Source organism: Aulostomus chinensis, chromosome 10 (assembly GCF_037954235.1).
Source record: "Aulostomus chinensis isolate RoL2024-O1b breed Wild chromosome 10, RoL_Achi_v1.0, whole genome shotgun sequence".
Lineage (NCBI taxonomy): Eukaryota > Metazoa > Chordata > Actinopteri > Syngnathiformes > Aulostomidae > Aulostomus > Aulostomus chinensis.
Genome location: NC_141329.1, coordinates 5,338,508 through 5,360,759, shown reverse-complemented (window position 1 = coordinate 5,360,759; position 22,252 = coordinate 5,338,508). Strand labels below are relative to the sequence as shown.

At 40.7% G+C, this 22,252-nt stretch overlaps 1 protein-coding gene across 1 annotated transcript in view; it reads left to right on the top strand.

The window, feature by feature from the left end:
- Positions 1-22,252, top strand: part of pdgfd (platelet derived growth factor d) — a 52,935-nt gene that overhangs the window by 23,365 nt on the left and 7,318 nt on the right. Inside the window, exons 2-5 of the mRNA XM_086215732.1 lie at positions 4,440-4,629; positions 6,162-6,339; positions 14,324-14,383; positions 16,363-16,576. Of these exons, the coding sequence (XP_086071858.1) occupies positions 4,440-4,629; positions 6,162-6,339; positions 14,324-14,383; positions 16,363-16,576 (642 nt within the window). The remainder of the gene's footprint in view (positions 1-4,439; positions 4,630-6,161; positions 6,340-14,323; positions 14,384-16,362; positions 16,577-22,252) is intronic.

The window sequence follows — 22,252 nt, the reverse complement described above, 5'->3', positions numbered from 1 at the left end:
ACCTTGTGTGTTACTGTATCTAATGTTAAGAAGGCTTTTAGAGAAGGTGAAAACAGAACAGCTCCAAAGTGGTTTTTAAATCCAGACTAATTAGTTGCCATTAATTTACCAATTACCTAGCCCTTGTGTAAACATTCCTTTAAACACACAGATCACTTCTCCCCATACCAACATCTCTTTTTACTTAAATTCTCTCATCAAATAAAATGTGTGCAGACATAGGGTTTTTTGTCATCTAGAGAGAGAAATCAATGGCACAGTTTTATCAAATTAGTGTGATACAGTTAGTTGAAAAGCAGAAGATTCATTGGAAAACTTCCTAATTAGATGAACATCTTGTGACTGACATGACTTGTATGGAATATTTCATCCCAGCTCTTGAAACAAAAATGACAGGCAGAGAAAATGTCCCCATCAGTTTCCAGCCCCTTTGGTTCCCTGAACTGGGTCTTAAATGGAAATCTCTGTCCTCATGATGGTATCATTAGCATTAATTTGCAAAGGTGACATTGACATCGCTGCATGATTTATAGTAAGGTCAATGATGTGACTGAGGAACAGCATCCAAAAGAGGCAGGCGCTGCTTCACAGAATTTGCATATTTTCTCATTTGAGCCTCTTCCTTCTTATTTATGCCTTCCTTCTTGCAGTTCCCTCCCTTTGTTGTGTAACAAGCGCAGGACTACAAATTCACGACTTCAGGTCCGGGAGGCAGGTGTGCTAGCAAAGCACTGCAAAGGCAAGGCTATAGGCTTTGTCACCAAGTGTCAGGGAAGCAGGTTTTCTCACAGAGCCCTGTACTTGCTTACTACACTTACTACTACTACGACAACACGTACACCACAAACTCACATAAAATATGTAGTTGCTAAAGTGATGCTTGACCCAAAATGTTGGGTTTTTTTTGTTTGTTTTTCTACCTCAAGTACTCACAAATAGGTGTCCTGAGCTCCCCATGATGTTTCTTCCCTCCTGCATCACTTCTCTGTGACTCCAGAATGCAGTGAGTGAGAGTTTGGTGCTACTCAGTGGTGGAAAGTAATGATTTACTCAAGTACTGTACTGTACCATTTCAAGGTTTCTGTACTTTACTTGAGTATTTGCATTTTAATGGACACTGTACTTTTAATTTGCTTTACTTCAAAGGAAATACTGTTGGGTGCTACTGTGAATAAGCGCCAAACTGGAAGTATCATAGTTTGTTTTTAGCTCAAATGACATTGTGCAAACTGCAGCATAAAGAAAACACTGATTATAACGGATTGTTATTACTGTTATTTTGTTGCTGTAGTTTTTCAGCCATCAGTCACCATTAGCTTTGAGCTAATTATACGCAGTTGGCTTTTTCTGTGTTATGTTGTCTTAAAGAGTTGATGCAGGAGGGGGAAATAAATCTTAGTGAGCTCAAGACACCTATTTGTGAGCGCTTGAAAGGCAAAATAGACTTTTTGGGTGTAGTGTCACTTTAAGGCAGATGACCTCCAGAAGCCAAGTTAATTACCTTTAAGACAGATAACTAGAAAATAGATTTTACCAACATCAACAGCACAAACATGATGTTCCATTAGAATAAAGCAAGACTGATGAGAATGATGCACTTTGGCTGTCTTAGATGCGTCAGCCTGCTGCTCTGTCCACAGCCAAGACAACACAACAAACATTAAAAAAAAAATCCATCCATCCCATCCTTTTCTTCTGCATATCCTGTTAAGGGTCACGGGGGGGGTGGAGCCTATCCCAGCAGCTTTCGGGCGAGAGGCGGTGTTCACCCTGGACAGGTTGCCAGTCCATCTCAGGACCAACACATAGAGACAAACAACCATTCACACTCACAGCCACACCTACAGTCAATTTAGAGTATCAATCAGCTTCGTCCCCTCTTGATGTCTTTGGACTGTGGGAGGAAGCTGGAGTACCAGAGAGAACCCACGCAGGAACAGGGAGAACATGGAGACTCACACAGAAAGATCCTGTGCCCGAGCCAGGACTTGAATCCGGAACCTTCTTACTATGAGGCAACAGTGCTAACCACTGCACCACCATGCCCCATCAACAAAATACTACAAATACAAATGTGTATTTTTACTCTTAAACATTATATGCGACACTGTGTGTAAAATGGAAGTTTGAGATGTCCTGAGCTGACCTGAGGAGAAAACTACCCATCAAAGGCACGTAAGCCTGCTAGCACTGCAGTCCTGCTTCACATCAACCTACAGTGCAGCACTTGGGATTGACAATTAGTGTTTTATGAAAATTCCTCACACACATACACACACACACACACACACACACACACACACACACACACACACACACACACACACACACACACACAAAAAGCTTTCCTCCCTTGCAACCTTACTGGGTGAAAGTTCACGACACCAAAGCACTTTTACGACTGAATAGACCTCCACGCTCCAGCTTCTGATCAGCAGAGTCGAAGAATTCCATTAGAAAACAACCTCTGCCCTGCCACAAACACCTACACACACACACACACACACACACACACACACACACACACACACACACACACACACACACAGAGTGATAATTGCAGTAGCTAGATTTTGCAGAAGTGTGACTTTGGAAGAATGCTGAATGAATGATCGATGAGACAGGCTCACTGATTGAAGCAAAGTAGAGGATGGTGAAGAGGCAGAGAGATGGGATGAGACAGGAGGAGGAGTACTGGGGGTTTGCAGTGAGGAGGTGGAGGCCAAAGCTTCATCATCATCTTCCAGGGGTGCAGGCTGCAGCACCTTGATTATGCATTCTGCTCTCTCCCTCTCTCTCTCTCTTTTGCAAAAAACATACATCCCTTTAAAAAAAAAACAGCCCCGTCAGCCCACTTCAGCCTGACCTTCCGTGTGTGTGTGTGTGTGTGAGTTACCTAGGTATTGCTGGGGTTGTTGGGACATAAATCTGCTTACAAAGACACACTGCGGGAACTCTTCTCTAACTCATCGTAATGATTTACATCATTAAATTTTAGGTTTTAAGATGAGGTTCAGGTCAGGGTTTGGGTCAGATTAGTGGTGTTAGGTTACTAGTTAGGTTAAGTCCCCAGGGGATGAATGGGAGTCAGTGGGAGTGTCTGAATTAAACTACTTTTAGGGACACAAACCATCAGTTTAAGAGAAGCTAATTGGGGACAAAAGCCAAGTCCCCACTGGTAAAACACTGATTAAGGTCTAATTTATGGTGAGTAGACACTCAACTAAGACTGTAATTCAATATAAAAAACCCTCATTTTTATGAACGTTTCCCTTGTATTTTTTATTATCATTGCTAAAAGGATGACTTTCTTTCTGCGCTGAATAAAAATGAGATCCATGCTTCGGTTTAGAGATGAAACATTAAGAAGTAGGGATTTTCGGTTCCTCTGTCTTTATTTTTGAAAGCACCTTTATGTTTTTCTTAAGCACCCAGTAAAGTAATGAGAACACACTCAGACAGCAAAGATGCATCGAAACCAAGAACGTTACATAGTCACACAATTTGATCCTGAACGCCTGCAAAGTTAAACATTTTTCCTTGCAGTATTATCGCTATTACTTGCGTTATTCATCTTGAACAAATATTTCACCAACATCTGTCCATTAGTTTTTGGGACATCCTGCTAATAATCAGAGACGCTGATGATCCCATGACCTGCTAAAGTCAGTAAGCAAAGCCTGTGATAGCTCAAATATCCATCCTTTTAGTTGTCTTTTTATTCACAATTTAATTATGTTGTGTGGTTTGCAATTTATCATCTTGGAATTATTTCTTTTAAAGTTTGGTTTTTTTTTTTTTTGGGTGAGTATTCCTGGTTGCCAGATAATGATTTGCAAATATTTCATTTAACTTCTGAACTGCCAGCTCCAGATTGTTTAGTTTTTCATTAAACTCGCTGTCGATCTTGATCTTTGTAGATTAAAACACGGTGAGCTTTTGTTGAGTCTCTCATTGAGACTTTGTTTCTTCATCGCAAGTCTCCCACTTGTACACAAGAACATTTGATTTGTGTGAAAAGGTCACATTTTAGAAGGGGAAAACACACAATCATCAGCACCTCAAACGGTGTTCAAAAGAGCTTTGTAAACTCAGAGCGGCACTGAGAGATTAGACTTGACGGTATTTCACTTGAATTGTCGGCCATGAAATTATTTTCTAAACTGTGCTCTGCTTCCACTTCAGCACTGAAGTAGAAGTGCATACTAATGTCTTGATATACTTGTCTGTAAAGCTGTAAACAAGAGTTTAAGTACCTGTCTCGCTAAAGTTGTCATCATCCTGTGTATGCAGCATTTCTCTCTCCTTTATTTGTCTTTGTGCCTGCCTCCATTCACATCTATTTGTTTTTTGCATGACCAAGTTTTCTGTTTAGCTTTTCCTGAACTAACTAACTGATTAGTTGTAACCACTAACAGACAGCAATCACCTCACCACAGACTTGTACCGAAAAGACGAAAACATCACCGTAACACCGATGGGTGGAGTCATCCACAGCCCACGCTACCCCAGCGCTTACCCGCGCAACCTGCTGTTGTCATGGAAACTAGTGTCACCACCAGGAAGCCGCATACATCTGGAGTTTGATGCCCAATTTGCCCTGGAGGAGGCTGAGAACAGCGTGTGCAGGTAAAACCTGAGATTTTCAACGGTGAGAACTAAAACAGATGGCAGGGAGGGTGATGGATGTCAGAGGAGAGGGTGATGACACAAAATACCTTCAGAGAGAGAGACAGAGAGAGAGAGAGAGAGAGAAAGAAACCAAATGATGGGAAAATGGATAGAGACGCTTCAAAGGAGTAACGGCAGATAAATCTGCTTAAAGACAAAAGGAGGATCCAGCGAGGTGAAAACGGAATGATGGAGAGGAAGATGAGGAAAAGTTTAGAGAGAAAAGGTCTCCATTGTAAAACATGTACAACACCAACGTATATGCACAGTAGCTGACTATCATTAAACTGAGGGGGTGTGAAGAGAAAGAATAAAAGGAGGTGGTGGGTGGAATCATTATGACGGCAACATAGTAGTTTGCTTTCCTGGCAAGTAGAGGAAGTTTGTCCTTGAGGGTTTAGGGGAGAAAATAGACTTTTTTTAATACCCATATGCAATTCAGTTGCCTTTGTAAGCACTTTGCTGATAAGACAAGGGGGAACAACGGGGGGGGGGGGGTAGTAGATTTGGAAAGGTAAAAAGAGGAATGTTTTTTTCGCATTAACTGTGTGTGTGTGTATGCAGGTATTCATGTGTTTTTGATGGGTGGAATTTTTGAAAATTATTAATATTGAAATAACATTAACATTTATTTCATATATTATTTAAAAAACAAGTGAGCAAAGAGAACACAAAGTCATTTATGCACTATGATGGATCTAAAAGTAATATTTAATCCAAAAGGCGTTTTTTTTTCTGCTGGAAGCTAAAAAAAAATCAAGGAAGCCAAAAGCAGACATCTCAAATGCACCATTGAGCACGAGCGAGTCTTTATCCAGTTGTGTGTTCAATAATGTGCAAGCTTTTACATCCACATTTCAATGTTTGTAAATGATAAAAAAGTACATTTGAGCCGAATAAAAAAATAACATCTCCGGCTCGACGCCATGACTGACAGCCACCAGTTTGCACATTTGGCTGAAAGGACAGTTTGTAAGCTAACATTTTAACTAGTTTTGTTAATCTTCTGTGTCCAGTAGCTTCCACTAATAAATGTGGCTTGGATTTTATTGATCCTGGTTTCAGAAAGAAGATACGCAGGTGGAAATAACTTCTTCGAGGCACATAATGAGTTCTTAAAAAATCAGGGGAAAAAAATCTCCTTCACACCTGCATCGACTGTGGGTGGAAGAAGCACCAGCAGACTATTGACGTTGGTTAAAAAAAAACGTGTTCAGTAAATACAAGTCAAGGACTTTTCTCAGGTGTATTTGTAATATTATACATGCTGATATGTGAGTAATTCTCCTTCCTATCCTCGTCTTCCTCTTTTAAAAAAAAAGGAAACGTCTCAGCTATGTTTCTGAGATGAGCAGTAAATTACTGCGATCAGTAATAATAGTTCTCTCATAAGTTTGGAGGTAATACTTGTGTATTTATTTGTATTTTTCTTCTGCATGTTCTCCCTCTCACACATTTATTCGTCTCTTCATTTTCATCTCACGCTCCAGGTATGACTTTGTTGAAGTTGAGGACCAATCAGAGACCAGCACTATAATTTGGGGTCGCTGGTGTGGGCAGAAAGCACCGCCTAGCCTCAACTCCAAAACCAACACACTCAGAGTCACCTTCAAGTCTGATGATTACTTTGTTGCAAAGCCGGGATTCAAAATCTACTACTCACTGCTGGTGAGACACACACACACACACACACACACGCACACACAATAACACACTCACAGCTGACAATGAACCAAGAGCTGTTATTTGGGACACAGCTTTAAGTTCTTATATCAATTTGTCACTTCAGGTTCAGTGTGTGGACCTGCAATTCTCAGGTAAAATGTTTCTCTGACTCTGTTACCTTCACTTGGCGATGGAGGAGAGAAATGCAGCGATGGGAGAAAACAAAAATTGGGGGAGGGGGCAGTGGTTTGGGGGTTAAAATAATAGAAGTAGATGAAATACAACCAAACAACCTCCTTCCAGAAATCCACTGGACAGCTGACTGCTCGTTAGCTTCGCTGCAGTGAATGTGAGCATATTCCACAAACACTTGTGGATTTTCTCAGGAACAGGTGTTGCAGTAATTTCTCTAAACATGGAAGTGAGTCGTGACGAAATTTTTTTGTCATTTTATTATGTGTTTCTTTTCTTCCATTTTCCATTTTTCCCATTGTCCATTTAAAAGTTGGTCACCATTCATTTCCCTTGTTTTTTGGAGCAGCTGCATCACCTTTCCCTGTGAAACTCCACCACTGTTTTGTTGACTAAAAAAATTTCACCCAATTGTCCTTCAGCATGACAGCGAGCAGACGATGATTGCATTTTTATTTTTTGGGTAAACTCTCCTTTTAGTCCTAAACAGTGTTTAGCCAGAACCACTTTCCTAACTAGGTGCAGTGATATGATGCGCCACCTCAAAGCTCATCGCCCCAAGATAATTGCAGCTGAGGTAGCTAGCACTCATCTGTCCAAAGGCTCTCTGCAGGCAGAAAAGGATCAATCTGATTATTGCTTCACATATAAAAGAACTTTGCACACAAAACAGGGAGAAAAATATGATTTTATTGTAGTAATACTGATGATTTGTTAACTCTGGATACTTTTTTGATGAGCTTCTGGAGTTCTTGTATGTATCTCACACACACACTTACACGCACACACACACACACACACACATGAGCATAGAGAAGAGGAAGAGGGAGGGAAGGAGGATCTAGTAACACTGCTGGTAAAATGCCAAAGTGTATTAGCCAGCGGTTCTCTTGTATCATGTCCACTCAAGAGCAAAGGAGAGACTGAGGAACTGGGGAAGGATGGCAGGAGGATGCGAGCGTTTTCACTTAAAGGCTGTCAAATGAACGGATAAGGAGATTAGCTTTGTCATTCTGTCAGGAAGAGGAAAGAAGAAAGAGAGGGCCTCTGATTTGAAGATGTTCCGCCACCCTATAATCAGAGGGGAAAGGGGAAGAGAAAGAGCAGCTGAGTCAGACAGGCATTTAAAGATGTTCTCTGGCTTCCTCTTTCATGTCACAGACAGGGCTGAACATTGCTTCTTATCTACCATAAAAAAGGAAAGAAGAAAAATAGGGTGATGAAGTAAAGGGCAAGACACAGAGGGGAATACTGTGTTTGCAGATTATTCTTTGCTTTCATACAATCATTTCAATATAACAGTTTCCTGTGAAACCACTTCCTCAGACTCATCACAGTCCGAAGCAAAGGTCTTTAACAACAAACCCTTTTTTGGACACTATAGTAACAATGCACTATACAAATGTTCAGTAGAACTTAAGCTGGTGACTTGAGGGCTTCACTACATGAATGAATCCTTCATGGAATAGTGGGGCACAGAAGTTTGCACAACTGTAAATGCAATCTGGATAATGAGAAAGTACCGAAGTCCCTGAGTCTCTGTGCTATCCCTCACTTTGTCACCTTATCACACATTTAAAAGTAACTCCAACTCTTGAACCGTATTTGATCAGTTTTTTCCTATTTCTAAATGTGCTCGTTCGTGTGTGTGCTTGTATGTCACACACGCAGCTTTTCCTCAGTGTGTGTGTGTGTGTGTGTGTGTGTGTGTGTGTGTGTGTGGATTAATTTAGCAGGTCTAATTTGTTCTCAGCAGACCTGTCGAACAGATAAGAGGGAGGAGAAGGAGAAGCAGAGAGTGGAAAGGAGAAAGGAAGAGACAGAGAGAGGCAGCCAGAGAATGAGGAGAAGCATCATTGGAAGGAGAGAACAGGTGTCTGAGATGCTATCAGCATGTCAGCTAATGACTTAAACAACCTGCAGTGAAAGAGGCAGAGCGAGCGAAGGAGGCACCTGTGAGTTAGTGAGAGGTAAATGCAGGAGACCCAGGTGGACTTGATGAACCAGCTGAAGCAGATGGACTGGACTGGAATCAAAAATACTCATCTCTAGTGTTATTTTGTCTTTGTGTCACTATAGAGAGATCCCCAACATGACATCATGGCAGTTGAAAGAGAAATTCCAGTATGAGCTATAGAGACCAAAACAATGGGAATTGTTCCAGTATTTATTGAGAGCTCAATGAGCTGCAACTTCCAACCATCATCAGTGTAATGACACCGAGCAGTTCTACGCCTCCTGTAACTAAGCAGGTACATTACAAATGAGTACTTAATTACTCAGTTAAGTTGGCATTCCATGTTTATAGCACTTTGTATTTTTACTCCACTATATTTCAAAGATAATAATGTACTTTTTGCTTCACTAAATAATTTATAAATCCTTTAATCTGACGGGGAAATCATCAGAGCTGCTCGTCTGAACCCATAACACTGAAACATGTCCTTTAAAGGTCAGTGGTTTGAGAATTAAGCATTCCTGATGGAATACAAGAATAGCATATCAAATGCGTACTTTTGGTACTTGAATTTTACTATTCAGTACTATTTTATCTTTTCATAAGTGTCTACTTTTATTCAATTAAAGGAACTGTGTACTGCTTCCATCACACTATTATTTTTGATGTTTGGACAGTAAAACTACAAGTTCAATTTTTCATTTTTACCTTCTGCAGTGGTGTTGTAGGGAGTATTTTTTGTTGTTTTGACACATTTACAGAAGTCACTCTCAACAGAGCAGAGAATTTCATAATCTGCCATGTATATAAAACGCTAAGTTTATTTCCAAAGTTATGGCTGAATAGTAATAGAGTCAGAGTATACTAGCAGGGAGAGAGATGGTGGAGGAGCTGTGAGGCCTGGTGGTGTTGCTGTTGGTGCTGTGAGCTGACATATCATTGCCCCCCCCCCCCCCCCCCCCACATTAGTTGCAACCTTGTCCAATCATTTTGGTCCTTATCAATCATTTCAACCCAAAGACACAAGAGAATTACAGCCCAGGAAAAAGATTTTCTGAATTATCCTTTAAATACATCCAAGTGTCTGATGCAAGGATACGACTGCCTCAGTCCTCCGAAAAATACACACCCACAATCTGCAGGCAACACTGTAGTTTAACAGTGGGTTTACTCATTATTCATGTCCCTTTTTTTTTTTAATCCTCTAAAGCATCCTTTCTTTGATCCTTTTCAAAATGTGTTCCCAGTGGGTGCGATCAGTCATCTGGAGTGCAGGCTCACACAAGATAAACATTTTAAGATCTACTGGGTTGTAAAAGCTCAAATAAATGATTCATGAGGGCAAGAATCAGCCTCATCATGAACATATGATATCCCAAGTTCATCTGTGGAGGACTTCAAAACATTTGGCTGGTTGGTTTTGTGGGTTTTCCTGCATCAGTCAGACTATATATGATTGAACGAATAGGAAAGTAATTTAGATGTGGGAGGTTGTTTCTAAGACAGTTGCAGGGAAGAAAAGTCTATTGATTTAGAAATATGATGCTCGTTTGTTCTTGGAATCTCCACCAGTGATTCCTCTGTATGTTTCCCATACAGAATGCACTCATGTTTAGTCTATAGTAGGTGAACAAGATGCCACTGGCGTTTTTATTGTATTTATCCATAACGATGTACTGACAAGTACTTCTTGTGTGCACACAGCATGCAGATGTGTGTTGCTGCTTCTGCTGCTGGAAATATGAATGACCAGCTCAACTATATATACATAAATATACCACAACAATATCCCAGTAAACACAGTAAAGACATGGCTAGAGGGAGCATTTTCCTGCATGGCTTTAACTAATAAAACTAGCTCAGACTCCAACACAGATGAGACGGCATAAATGTGTTTTATCTACTAACTTAAATGTCCTGCGGCTGTAAACGAGATAACTGGATGTGCGGGGTAAAAGTCGACAGGGAAATGCTCTCGCCGTCTTTGCCATCCACCACACACTTAATCCTCAGCTGCTCCAGTGTCCAACTGTACAAAATGGAGGTTGAAAAGGGCAGCTCCCTGGTGTCCCCTTCACTAGACTGCTTCTGTAAATAAGAATGTGTTCTCTCACCACCAGTGGGTTTGATCATACAGGCTGAAATACTTCCCAGTAACACACGTCAGTTAAACAAAAATAAATAAAACACATACAAAACCAATAAATTGGTTACTTGTGGGTGTGTGTGGATTTAGGCGCCACGTTTGAATTGTTGATATTATTACCTGATAAGTGCAGTACCCAAATTAAAGTCATTTCTCATATTTCTATGGCCGGAGATATCATAGAACCCAGAGACAATTACAGGGCTGCAAAAGATGATAGCATCTTATTTTCTACTCATGCTATCACTGCAAATAAACTGCACTTATCATTTAAGGATGAAAGGACAGGTGGTACTTTGGTGCAGCACTGTCGCCTCACAGCAAGAAGGTTCCTGGTTTGAGCCAGTTTGATCTTTCTGTGTGGAGTCTGCATGTTTTCCCTGTGCCTGCATGGGTTCTCTCCGGTACTCCAGCTTCCTCCACAGTCCAAAGACATCAAGAGGGGACGAGGCTGATTGATACTCTAAATTGACCGTAGGTGTGGCTGTGAGTGTGAATGGTTGTCTGTCTCTATGTGTTGGCCCTGTGATGGACTGGCAACCCGTCCAAAGTGAACCCCACCTCTCGCCCAAAGGCTGCTGGGATAGGCTCCACCCCCCACGACCCTTAACAGGATAAGCGGAAGAAAATGGATGGATTAAAGGACAGGGGGCGGCATGGCTCAGAGGTAGAGTGGCCGTCTAGCAATCGAAGGGTCACTGGTTTGATCCTCACTTTCCCCCTGTGACCATGCCGAAGCATCCTTGAGCAAGATACTGAACCCCTTATTGCTCCTGATGGCCCTGCGATGGATGGGCGACCTGTCCAGGGTGAACCCTACCTCTCACCAAGTATCAGTTAGGATAGGCTCCAGCCCCCAACAGCCCTTAACAGATATGCAGTATCGAAAATGGATGGCAGGATGGATTAAAAGACATTATTAAGCATATGACTTGTTGAACGATGGAGAGGTTGAGAGAGAGGCAAATATTCCTTTAAGACTGGATAACATGCGTTATTCTTATGTCATAGGAGATGGAATATGTACAATCAGGATTAGGGATTTTGACCTGCTGTGATGTAAACAGGGAACCACAAACAGTTTTGCTCCTTTCCGTCACAATGCCGGCCCACAAACACTGATAACACTCAGGTTACATAATATTTTAACACCGTCTCTGGGCTACACACTGCATGGTACCATTATGCTAAGAATGTATGCTAACTCACTGCTCTACTATGTAGGCAGGCTTCTCTGGACTGCTAGAGAGGAAAACCCTGAAGTTTTAAAACACACACGTTTTGCAACTACACACAAGCGGCAACACACAAACATAAAGCAACACTATGATTACGTCAATCTGTCACAGTCAGTTTGTCAATAAGCAGTAATCAAAGTGAAATGTGTGGTGTTATTGAAGCGTGTTGAAGACATGAATACACTTTAATATACTGTGCAGTCCTTATGGAGTTTCTGCAGTATGTTTGACAGTCACATGGTTTTGCAAAATACAACACAATAGCATCATGAGGAACAAAAAAAAAAAACAGGTCCAGGGAGAAACTCCGCTGCAGAATACACTGATGTCATCCCTGTGTGAGTCTTCAGCATGTCAGCAAATATTCTATAGGGGACTCGCGGAAACAACCTTAATCAATAGTCTCTGCCATGTTTATACAGTGGGAATAAATCATTAAAAATGGACAATTATAGCTGTCCCAGGGCATTATAACTCATTACAAAAAAGAACTAGACTTCTGTCTGCATGTGCTGACCGGTGTCTCTCACAGAAACATGAAGAAGTTACCCAGTTGTTTTTGACATGAAGCATTTAGCCTTAAAAGGAGATGAGAGTCAGGATCTATAAACTTGCACACACAAACACACACACACGCACACACACACACACACACACACACACACACACACACACACACACACACACACACTGTCTTACAGGAAACCTTCTGACCTCATTCACAGCTGGTCTGAGTGTGTGTGTGTGTGTGTGTGTGTGTGTGTGTGTGTGTGTGTGTGTGTGTGTGTGTGTGTGTGTGTGTGTATGAGTGCATCTATCAAAAGGCCACATGCGAGACTTTGTTAAACAAAAACCTTTGTATGCTGAAATGTCTTTGATGCCAAGTCTATAACATTCACACGCGCATACTTTCAGACACACAGAAACAAAGTGAGGGCACTGCGTCTTTGAAGTGCGGTTCAGACAGATTACTGCTCCACATTGACCGGAGATGGTATTTAAGACTCCTCAGGGAGAGGGATTTGATACCCTTGGCGATTTGACGTGTGTGTGCGTGTGTGTGTGTGTGTGTGTGTGTGTGTAAGAATTTGTCTTTGGCAGCTCAGATTTCCACCCCATTGGATGACTGCGATCTTCTCCCAACACTTAACACATGCTGTCATTTGCATTTGCTAACTTACAGGACCCTGGGCCACATTCATGAAATACTGTTATGATCTACTTTTTTTAGCCCTCAATTTAGTCTCACAGACAGGAAGCAAAGCGTGAAGGGTATTTGGTCCTGATATCTATTGTGTACTTCTTGAAAGTGTCAATCATTCAAGCTTGCAAAGGCTTTAATCTTACAAGAGGACCACTTAGAGATGTCAGCAGCAAAGAGTTACAAACAGCTTTCAGGTTTTTCTTCCTGTCTGTGATACTGAGGCAAGGTCCAGCAAAGTATGTGAAAACCGAATTGTGCCAAACAGTTTTAAATAAAACATATTAGTGAGGCCCTTGCTCATTGGTTGCTAAAAAAAACAGCATCCTGAGAATAGATGTAGAAAGATGAGCAATATCAACAATATTTCTGGTGAATTAAATGCCTTATACATTGCAAGCAGACAACTCACATATCTTGTTATTTCTGCCTGGAATTTTTGTGACACGTCAATCTGTTTTTAGGAAGTGCAACTCCAGCAGATAACTCAACAGCATGAAGCAAACTTTTAGTCCTGAATCTCCTCTGGAGTCTATTGTAACCACCTTTATTGTTCCTGATGGCCTCAGTAAGCTGATAATGCAATAACAATTTGCCATTATGTATTTCTATTATAATATAATAATAGATGAGAATGTCATAACCTTCCAAAATAGTATGAGGACTAATTTTGTAAAATGAATTCAGTTACCAAGTTATTGGCCGAGTACAAATTTAGTTGCCAATAATGTAATAACATTTTTTGGGACCGATAATATAATTCAGTGTCTTTTTATACAACGTATGACACAACTTTTTCCGCTGGTTCAAAAAAATACAGAAGTGACATTCGTGCAGTTGGTAATGTAAATCACTTTCTATTGCTTGTATGTACAGTAAAAGCTGTAAAGTGTCACTTATTTGTTTTAGGTATTGACCATATCAACGATGTGCCAGCAAACATCCGCAAATACAGACAAAGTTTATTATATTATTGGTATCTATATTTTTAACCAGCAAATGATGTAATCACTTATTACATTACGCAAAATGCTTATGCCTATGATTTTACTTTATATTTTTTAAACTATTATTAAATCAAGATGACAATTCTTGTATCACATTATCGGCAGCTACACATTGGCTTTGTGAGAAATGTAAATACATTTTCCAGTCATTTTTATTGATTCATCTGTTGTTCTTAACTGCCATTCCCACACATTGTGTACATGATTGATGAACAAAACAATTATTTCTGCTCACTGCTCCCGCAGATGGACTCTCCTCTGCCTGCATCCAACACCAACTGGGAGGCTGTCACTATGCCTGTGTCGGTGAGTCACACTCAGACACACACACACACACACACACACACACACACACACACACACACACACATACACTCTACCTACCTGTGACCTGTTAACTGTGTGACTGTATCCTTAAGCATGCACAGAAACAATGGCTACACTAATATTTATGACATAAAATGTGGTCAATTTGCATGCTCCAGCACACGCACGCACACACACACACACACACACACACACACACACACACACACACACACACACACACACACACACACTCACACCATACTGCATACATACTGTATATACATAGATTCATACATAGTGTATGTGCTGGATTATAGTTGTAGCTGGAGATGGAAAAGGGCATGCGTCGTCTTTAGACTAATGTATTTATAAGTACATGTAATCAGTGTAATTTGTGTGTGCCTTGTATGTTATTGAGCCATGTGATCAGTGACATATGTAATCATAATAATTAGTGTGCGTTGGCCTGTATGGCAGTTTTTCTGCATGGATTGGTAATGGTTATGCATGTGTGGGTGCATGGTTTTTTTTTGTCTGCCTATTTATGCTGCATTCCAGTTCATTCCAATTTATATTCAAATTGCACTCGGCAAGATAATCTGTTTTCCTAGTAATTTGTTGTATATGACATTTATGTAGGTAACGCCTCAGTCAAATGTGCACATCAACTCAATTGCCAATTTATTTAGTTCAAATATTGATAACTCATCAAATATAACATGGAAAATAATGAGAACTGGAATATTCAGTTTTATTCAATCTGAATTAGTAAGAATTTATTTATTTATTATTTCATCATTTTGGAAATGGGGTGCTTCAAAATGGCTTTAACATAATGTTCAGGACATATATTTCAATACACTACTTTCATCTTGCGATTCCTGTGGAAAAAAAAAAAAGGCAAGTTGGCGTTTGTAGCTGTTTGAAATGTAATCTAATTAAGCTTTTCACTTGACTAAAATAAAACATTTAGCTTAGGTCTCAGCTAAAATTTCACCAAGGACACCTTTTTATAGCACAATACAGTGAAAATTAGATCATAATTTTAATTAGCACGGTATGATTGCTCTACTTGAAATCTTTCTGTAAACTTTGAAGTTTTAGAGGTGTAGTTCAGTTCTCGTTCCCGCTTTAATGAATCCATCATCATGCAGACCGACATTTTATCTCAGTGGAAGTCGCTGCTGTACACAGAAGATACAAACGCAAATCTATCAGTTTTACATGCTTTAAGAAGTTGTTTACAGTTGGCTCCGATCTAAATAAATAGCCTGCCTCAAGGATCCATCGAAGAATCCTCTTTGCAAAATGCAACCAATTTTGTGTCTTCGTTTTAATGACATTGTTTATTACAGTAGAGCAGAGTCATGTTGAATGGCGTTATTATTTCAAAAGTAATACATTTCCTGTTTTTCTTGCTTTTCTCATTTCCAACTCAGACATGAGCAAAAAAAGGAAAAAAGACAAAGGTTTTCATACTTTTATACCGTGTACAAACTGAAATTCATGACCGACTTCTTCTCAGGATCAAATATAAAAAAGAGCTACACTGCAAATACAGATTTTATCAAAATGCCTCCTCTGCAATTTGCTTTGTGTTTCATTAAAAACTCGATCTAAAAGTTTAAGGACCTGTAAAAGAGTGTCAAAGTGAGATATAGTGATCAACAATGACTGTGACATACTTACTCAGGGTTCTGTGTAGCAGTGTAGCTCTCATCCGTCGCAACTCTTCCCCGAATCCCTGGATGTATGTTGGATGCTTGTTCGGAAGCGGTGCTCTCTGCTGCAGACCTCCCGCTGTGACCGCTGACTGAGCTGTAATATATGGAGGTTTTGAATCACAAAGAACATTGTGAGGGATTTCACACATCTCACCCTTCTGTCTCTGTGCATAAATGGCTAATAAACACGGCGGATAACCCGCGCAGTCAGCTGATTGAATTCATTTGTCTTGTTATTGGGGGTCTTTTCAGGACAGCGCTGGTGGGCAGTTTCCAGTGGCCGTCACAGAGGTCCCCTTCACCTTGGAGGATTTGGATCGGACCATAGCTGCTTTTGACACAGTGGAACAGCTTCTTAGATCCCTGAATCCAGACACCTGGAGACAGGACCTGGACACCATCTATACGCAAACGCACATACATTATAGATCTAGGACCTATCATCTGGCAAGCAGACATAATAAAGGTAAGATACTACAGTTCTACAAGACTGTACACACCCATAAACAGTGGTACCAGTGTGTCCCTTTAAGGTCACAGAAGGGATGTGGACAAGTGTGTCTTTTTGTTCCTTTTCACTCAATAAAAATTGGCATTTGGTGTCTGGAAGACAAACATGGTGTTTTTGAGTGAGCAATAGTATCTTTGAGGGACATTCTTCCAAAGTGTACTTTTAAGCACACCACCATTTGTCTGGTATCTCTATTTCTGAGTATGATTACATCATGATAAAGCAGTATTTAAAACAGGATGACTGCATCAAAGTGCCTCAACAGCTTTGGGTAGCTGTGCTTCAAATGCATCTTAACTTGCTATATGATTATTGTTGTGAATTAGAAGAACCATCTATGCAAGTATCATCGCGGATATGCTGTCGTTACTTTAACAGTACTAACTACTGTTTCTTAGCTTTAAGCTGCCACAAAGCAGCACGAGGTGCAGCACAAGGGTCAGTTGCTGCTTTCAGAGGGATCTTGGTGTGGTGTGATATTTTTATTCAGTTCAAGGTATTTTTACAGTACCAATCACCAGGAAAAACAGGAAAAAATAGGGTTTACAGTTGTTAGAACTTTTCCCTGCTCTTGAGATTGTGTATTATTTAACCAGTAAGATGTGTCTAGATAGGCTGCTGAAAAAAATGTCCTCCAGACAATTATTTTTATGTACGTCACACCTGCTTCAGCTCACACAGCGTTGGCGTATTCCCGCTGTTCCCGTGTTCCTGTGCTGCTGGCGTGTGTTCAGTTCCGTGTGGTGTCTGTCCAACACATGCAGTCCAGATTCACAGAGTGAAAGCACATGTAAGCAGCTGTCCTGATAAAGTCTGAGTTCATGTTTAGCCATGGGAGCTTTCCAGGTGATTTCTTTTTTGTGTGTTGTGTTGACGGAAATGATTCCATGCACACAACGACCCGGCAACAATCAACGCAAATATTACCTTGGCAGTTATTCTCATCCATCCATCCATTTTCTATACCGTTTATCCATTAAGGGTCGCGGGGGGGGGGGGGGGGGGGTTGAGGATCGAGCCAGATGGCCACTCCACCTCTGAGCCATGCCAACCCGGAGAGAAATCTCATAGAATCTTGTTTTTTCTGCGGTTTTCTTGGGGAATAGATTTTTGGATTAGTCCAAGAAGACTTTTACAGTATAATGAACTCACAGAACTTTGTAAAGTGCATGAAAATGAGAGTTATGATATTTTCCCTTTTATTATGCACGTTCACAGTATTTCTCTACGGACTGTCGTAGCTGGTGTAATAGAGGAGAGAGGGAGCAGTTTTAATGCAGGCCATTCCAATCTACTTTTCTTTATATAGCCACAAATCTTAACAGAAGTTATCTCAGGGCACAGTTCATATCGAGCAGGTCTAGACCAAGCTGCTAATAAATTTATAGAGTGAGTATTTGGTGAAAAATCTCCTTTTTAACATAAGGAGACCTTGAAGGGAATGCGACTCAGGGTGGACGACCATCGTCCTCATCTCTGGGCTGAGAGATACAAAGATGGAACAAGAGAGAGCATAAGAAGAATATAGAACTACAAAATCACAGATCTAGACTCAGAAAAGCCTACACCAGGATGCCAGTTCTCACACACCGGATGATATACAGTATAAAACACTCTCAGAGACAGACAGCCTAGTAGTGGACAAAGTTTATGTCTCTGTAATTTGAAGGAAATGATTACTTTGTCTGGGTGTAATGAGTGTAATGAAAGCAATATCACATCTGACAGTTAATGAAAATCGACATTCCAATGAAGTGCTGAAACATCATTATACAGATAAATGGCTCCAATAACATCAAGTTCTATATCTACACATGCAATCTGCCTTGTAAGCAGGAATAAACAGGGATAATGGTGCTTTATTTAAAGGGCATTTTCTCCCTACAAAAGTTCCATTTAAAAATGTTCATATTTTGAAGCAATGACCACATAGGGGCTCTTTGTCCTCCCGGGGGTTTAATAGTAACTCAGTGACAGATTTAATGTGTAAAGAGAGCTTGTATTTAAATGGAGTCACCAAGGAAGTAGATTTTGTCTTTTGGATGCACAATTATAGATACTGGATGTCTTAAAGCAAATATGAAAATGGGGCACACATACACTTATCAAGCACGTGCACATGTCGCACAATCATGGGAGAGTGTGTTTGCGTGGAAGCCTTCAGGCTCACCACACAACTGGGTGAATTCATCCTCGCTCACCTGCGAATCAGTACGGTTCTCCTGCACTCTCTCGTTCTGCTCGAGGGCTCCTCTGTTCCTTAGTAAATATTTGCTCTTGACAGCAAATCTATCTCTATTTATCAGTGCATGTGTGTGTTCTGCTGGCATAAGACAGTCCCATATGTGGGGAGTTGGGACGTGCATGTTGCAGCACTACAGAGAGGAAGGTGCTGCAGGTCTTTGATACCAGCGTACCGCTCTCTCTAATTGGAAATTCAACCTGTGCAGCGAAGCAGAAATGCACCACAGTCAGCAGCTTGGCTTTGTTTTCATTAAGACACAGTTGCTCACCCTCTCCTGTGTTCCCACGAAAACAGTCAGTCGGACCATAAGATTAATTGGGGCACTTTTAATTCCAGATTGATTCTCACAGACACGAAGCAACATAAAAATCATGATAATAAAATGCTGAAGCCTCATTAATGTTGTCAAGAAGTCACTGTCAGCCCATCACTTTCCATCCATCCATCCATCCATTTTCTGGACCCCAGGACGGGTTGTCAGTCCGTTGCAGGGCCATCAGGAGCAATTAGGGGTTCAGAATCTTGCTCAAGGATACTTTGACGTGGTGACCAGGGGGGGTGAGGATCGAACCAGCGACCTTTTGGTTGCTAGACGGTCACTCGACCTCTGAGCCCTTCATCACTTTAGAGATCATTGTTTGATTACACACCAGTTTATACACACAAATTCATTCACCACACAAGTTCTTGTGTTTCCCAAAACTGATGCAGGATTTTATAAAAAAAAAACGTGCAGAGATGGGATCTTTTGTTCTAAAAAGGGATTTGCCTGATGCGAAACAATGGAGGCCAGTGATCTGTGTGCTGATTTAGCCACCAGAAAAGAAAAGCACAAGGGTGAAATGATGGTTTGGGATTTTGTTGTTTGTTCAGAATTTGTAAACTGTGTGTGCAAACGTGCTCACTCCAACAACAAATGCCATATATAGCAGTTGCTATGGTGAGACTGATATCAGAACGTGATGGGGACTTGCTTGCTCGCATTTTTAAACAGTCCACACTTGAACACCTATTTGTGAGGATTGAGTTTCCTCTGATCTGTCGCTGTCGTGACACCCTGTATATAAGCAGAAAATCAGGGATGAAATCATGTGCTTAGAAGTAAATACATTTCCTAGCTACTCACCTCACTCAAGGCAAGTAGCCACCCTACACTGGAACTTAAATTTTCTCCCAAAGATGAAAATGTGTGCATTACCAGAACCAGAGCCAGCAACACACGTCGCACTCCTATTTCACTCCTATTTTATTGGTGTGAGACAATGTAATTCTCACACTTTGTGTCTTTCTCAATCCCTGACAGGCTTCCATGCCACTTCTTCTCTGAGGTTACACTTATTATCCTTATAAGGACACAAGTTCAGCCCTGCATACTTATTGGCAGTCCACACAGTGGGACACGAACACACCCGCACATTCACAGCATAAATATCAACATGTCATGACACGGCTGGACGCACGCATTTGATTAATGCGCATAAACACATTGACCGTCTGTCCCCTGCATCTCATGTCTGAAGACCGAAATGTAAACAACAACCCGAACCGAAACAGGAGAAAGTGACTCAATCTGTATTTGCAGCAGCCCTTTCAGACCTTGCATCACCTCAGGATATTGTAGACAAACAAGACACTCTTCGTGACCCTTCTCATCCTCGCAATTCAACGACTTTGTCAACAACTTTGCAAAACATCACTTGCTGAAAAGCTACCATTTTGCTCTTCAGTGAAATCACAGAAGAGAAATGATGGGTTTTCTCTTGTCTTTAGTCGTCTTCGCCAAAAGAGGAGATGCAAGGGGGGAAAAAAATACAAAATTATATTTCGAATAAAATGCTAGATGGGTACTATTAATGTGGATGAAAGATCAAATCAAAAGAGGGTGCAATAGGCTGCAGGCAAATTTAACCCAAATCTGAACCTTTTTCTGTAAACACTATTTGCAAGTGATGAGATCAGATTTATGTGTCCAGACATCATCGCCCTGTCACCAAGACACGGAGAAACAGGATGTGATGATGTAACAAAACACTTTGAAACCCTATTTCAGCATCTAGACAGAAAATACAGTCTGAACGCTCTGATTGGCATCAGACTGCAAACTCCAAATGTGGTTTAGAACATCTTGCAAAACAAAATTAAGAAAAAAGACCTGCTAAAACTGAATCTTAACACGATAGAGTTCATAGTTTTAAGGCCTGAAAAGTTGTGGCTGAGATATGTGTGACACTTGTAATTTCTTTAAATTACAGACACAAAGGGGATTTGTATGCTACAGTATTTGAATCTACTGGTGAAACATCAAAGCAGGTCTTTTAGAAGTACAAAGTTAAACTTGTGTAACCTTAAAGCGATACTTCACACAAAATGTCTAATTTGCCGTTCAGTGACTCAACGTTACGTGTCTCGAACTCACAATGACGTGTTTTTCCCCACTGCCTGATTTCTTGGTGACTCCACGAGTCAGAAAATGCCAGCCACGTATATTTTTAGCTTGATGCTGATGGAAATCGACTACTAAAAACAGCAAACTCGTCCAAAACATCTGTTTACAAACTAAACTCATTAGGCTACGACCTACTAGCCAACCAGCTGCAATCAGTTGAACTTGTTAATGCTCGTTTGATCTTGAATCTAAATGTGGATTTTTGAGAATACGACTGGATAAAGAAAACCAGGATTGTAATGGATGATGCGTTCAAGAGTTTGTAAACAGACGCTTTGGATGGTTTTGTGGGTTGTTGTCGGTCTTCATTAGCTTCAAGCTAAAAATATATGGCTGGCAGTTACTCAAATTACACTTCTTGGGTAAAATATCCTTTTGAGTCAGAGCTCATAATTTTAATTCAGTGGAAGAAAACAGCAAGAGTCACAAGTGCCATCATTTAAATAATAAATCTGACGCACATCCTAACACACACACACACACACAAACACACGCACAAACACACGCTGTTTGAATACGCTTTCCTTATTTTAACCTCTCAATGACATTTCCAGACATAAGTCACTCTTTGTTTACCATGAGCAACTGAATAGCAGATCTTCACACACTAAATGTAGTGTCGTTCAGCGTGCTCCCATCCAGTATCATGCTGATCTGTAATCTCATTCTCTCTGAAATTCCAGGAAACAAAAGCACATTTTGTAAATGCTGGAAAGTGGCAACAATTATAATGCAAACATATTCACGGTTGTCAATATAAATGGAGCACCATTTTTGTCTCTCTATAGATTGCAGAGCAAATGATGATATCCTTCTTCCTTGTCGGTCTTCATTGTTATTTAGAGTCCACGGGGCTTCCAAAATGATTTGCACCTTGAATAGAAACCCCCCACAGCAGAGATCTCTTTTTGTGAACAATTGCTTATTGATTATCAATGAC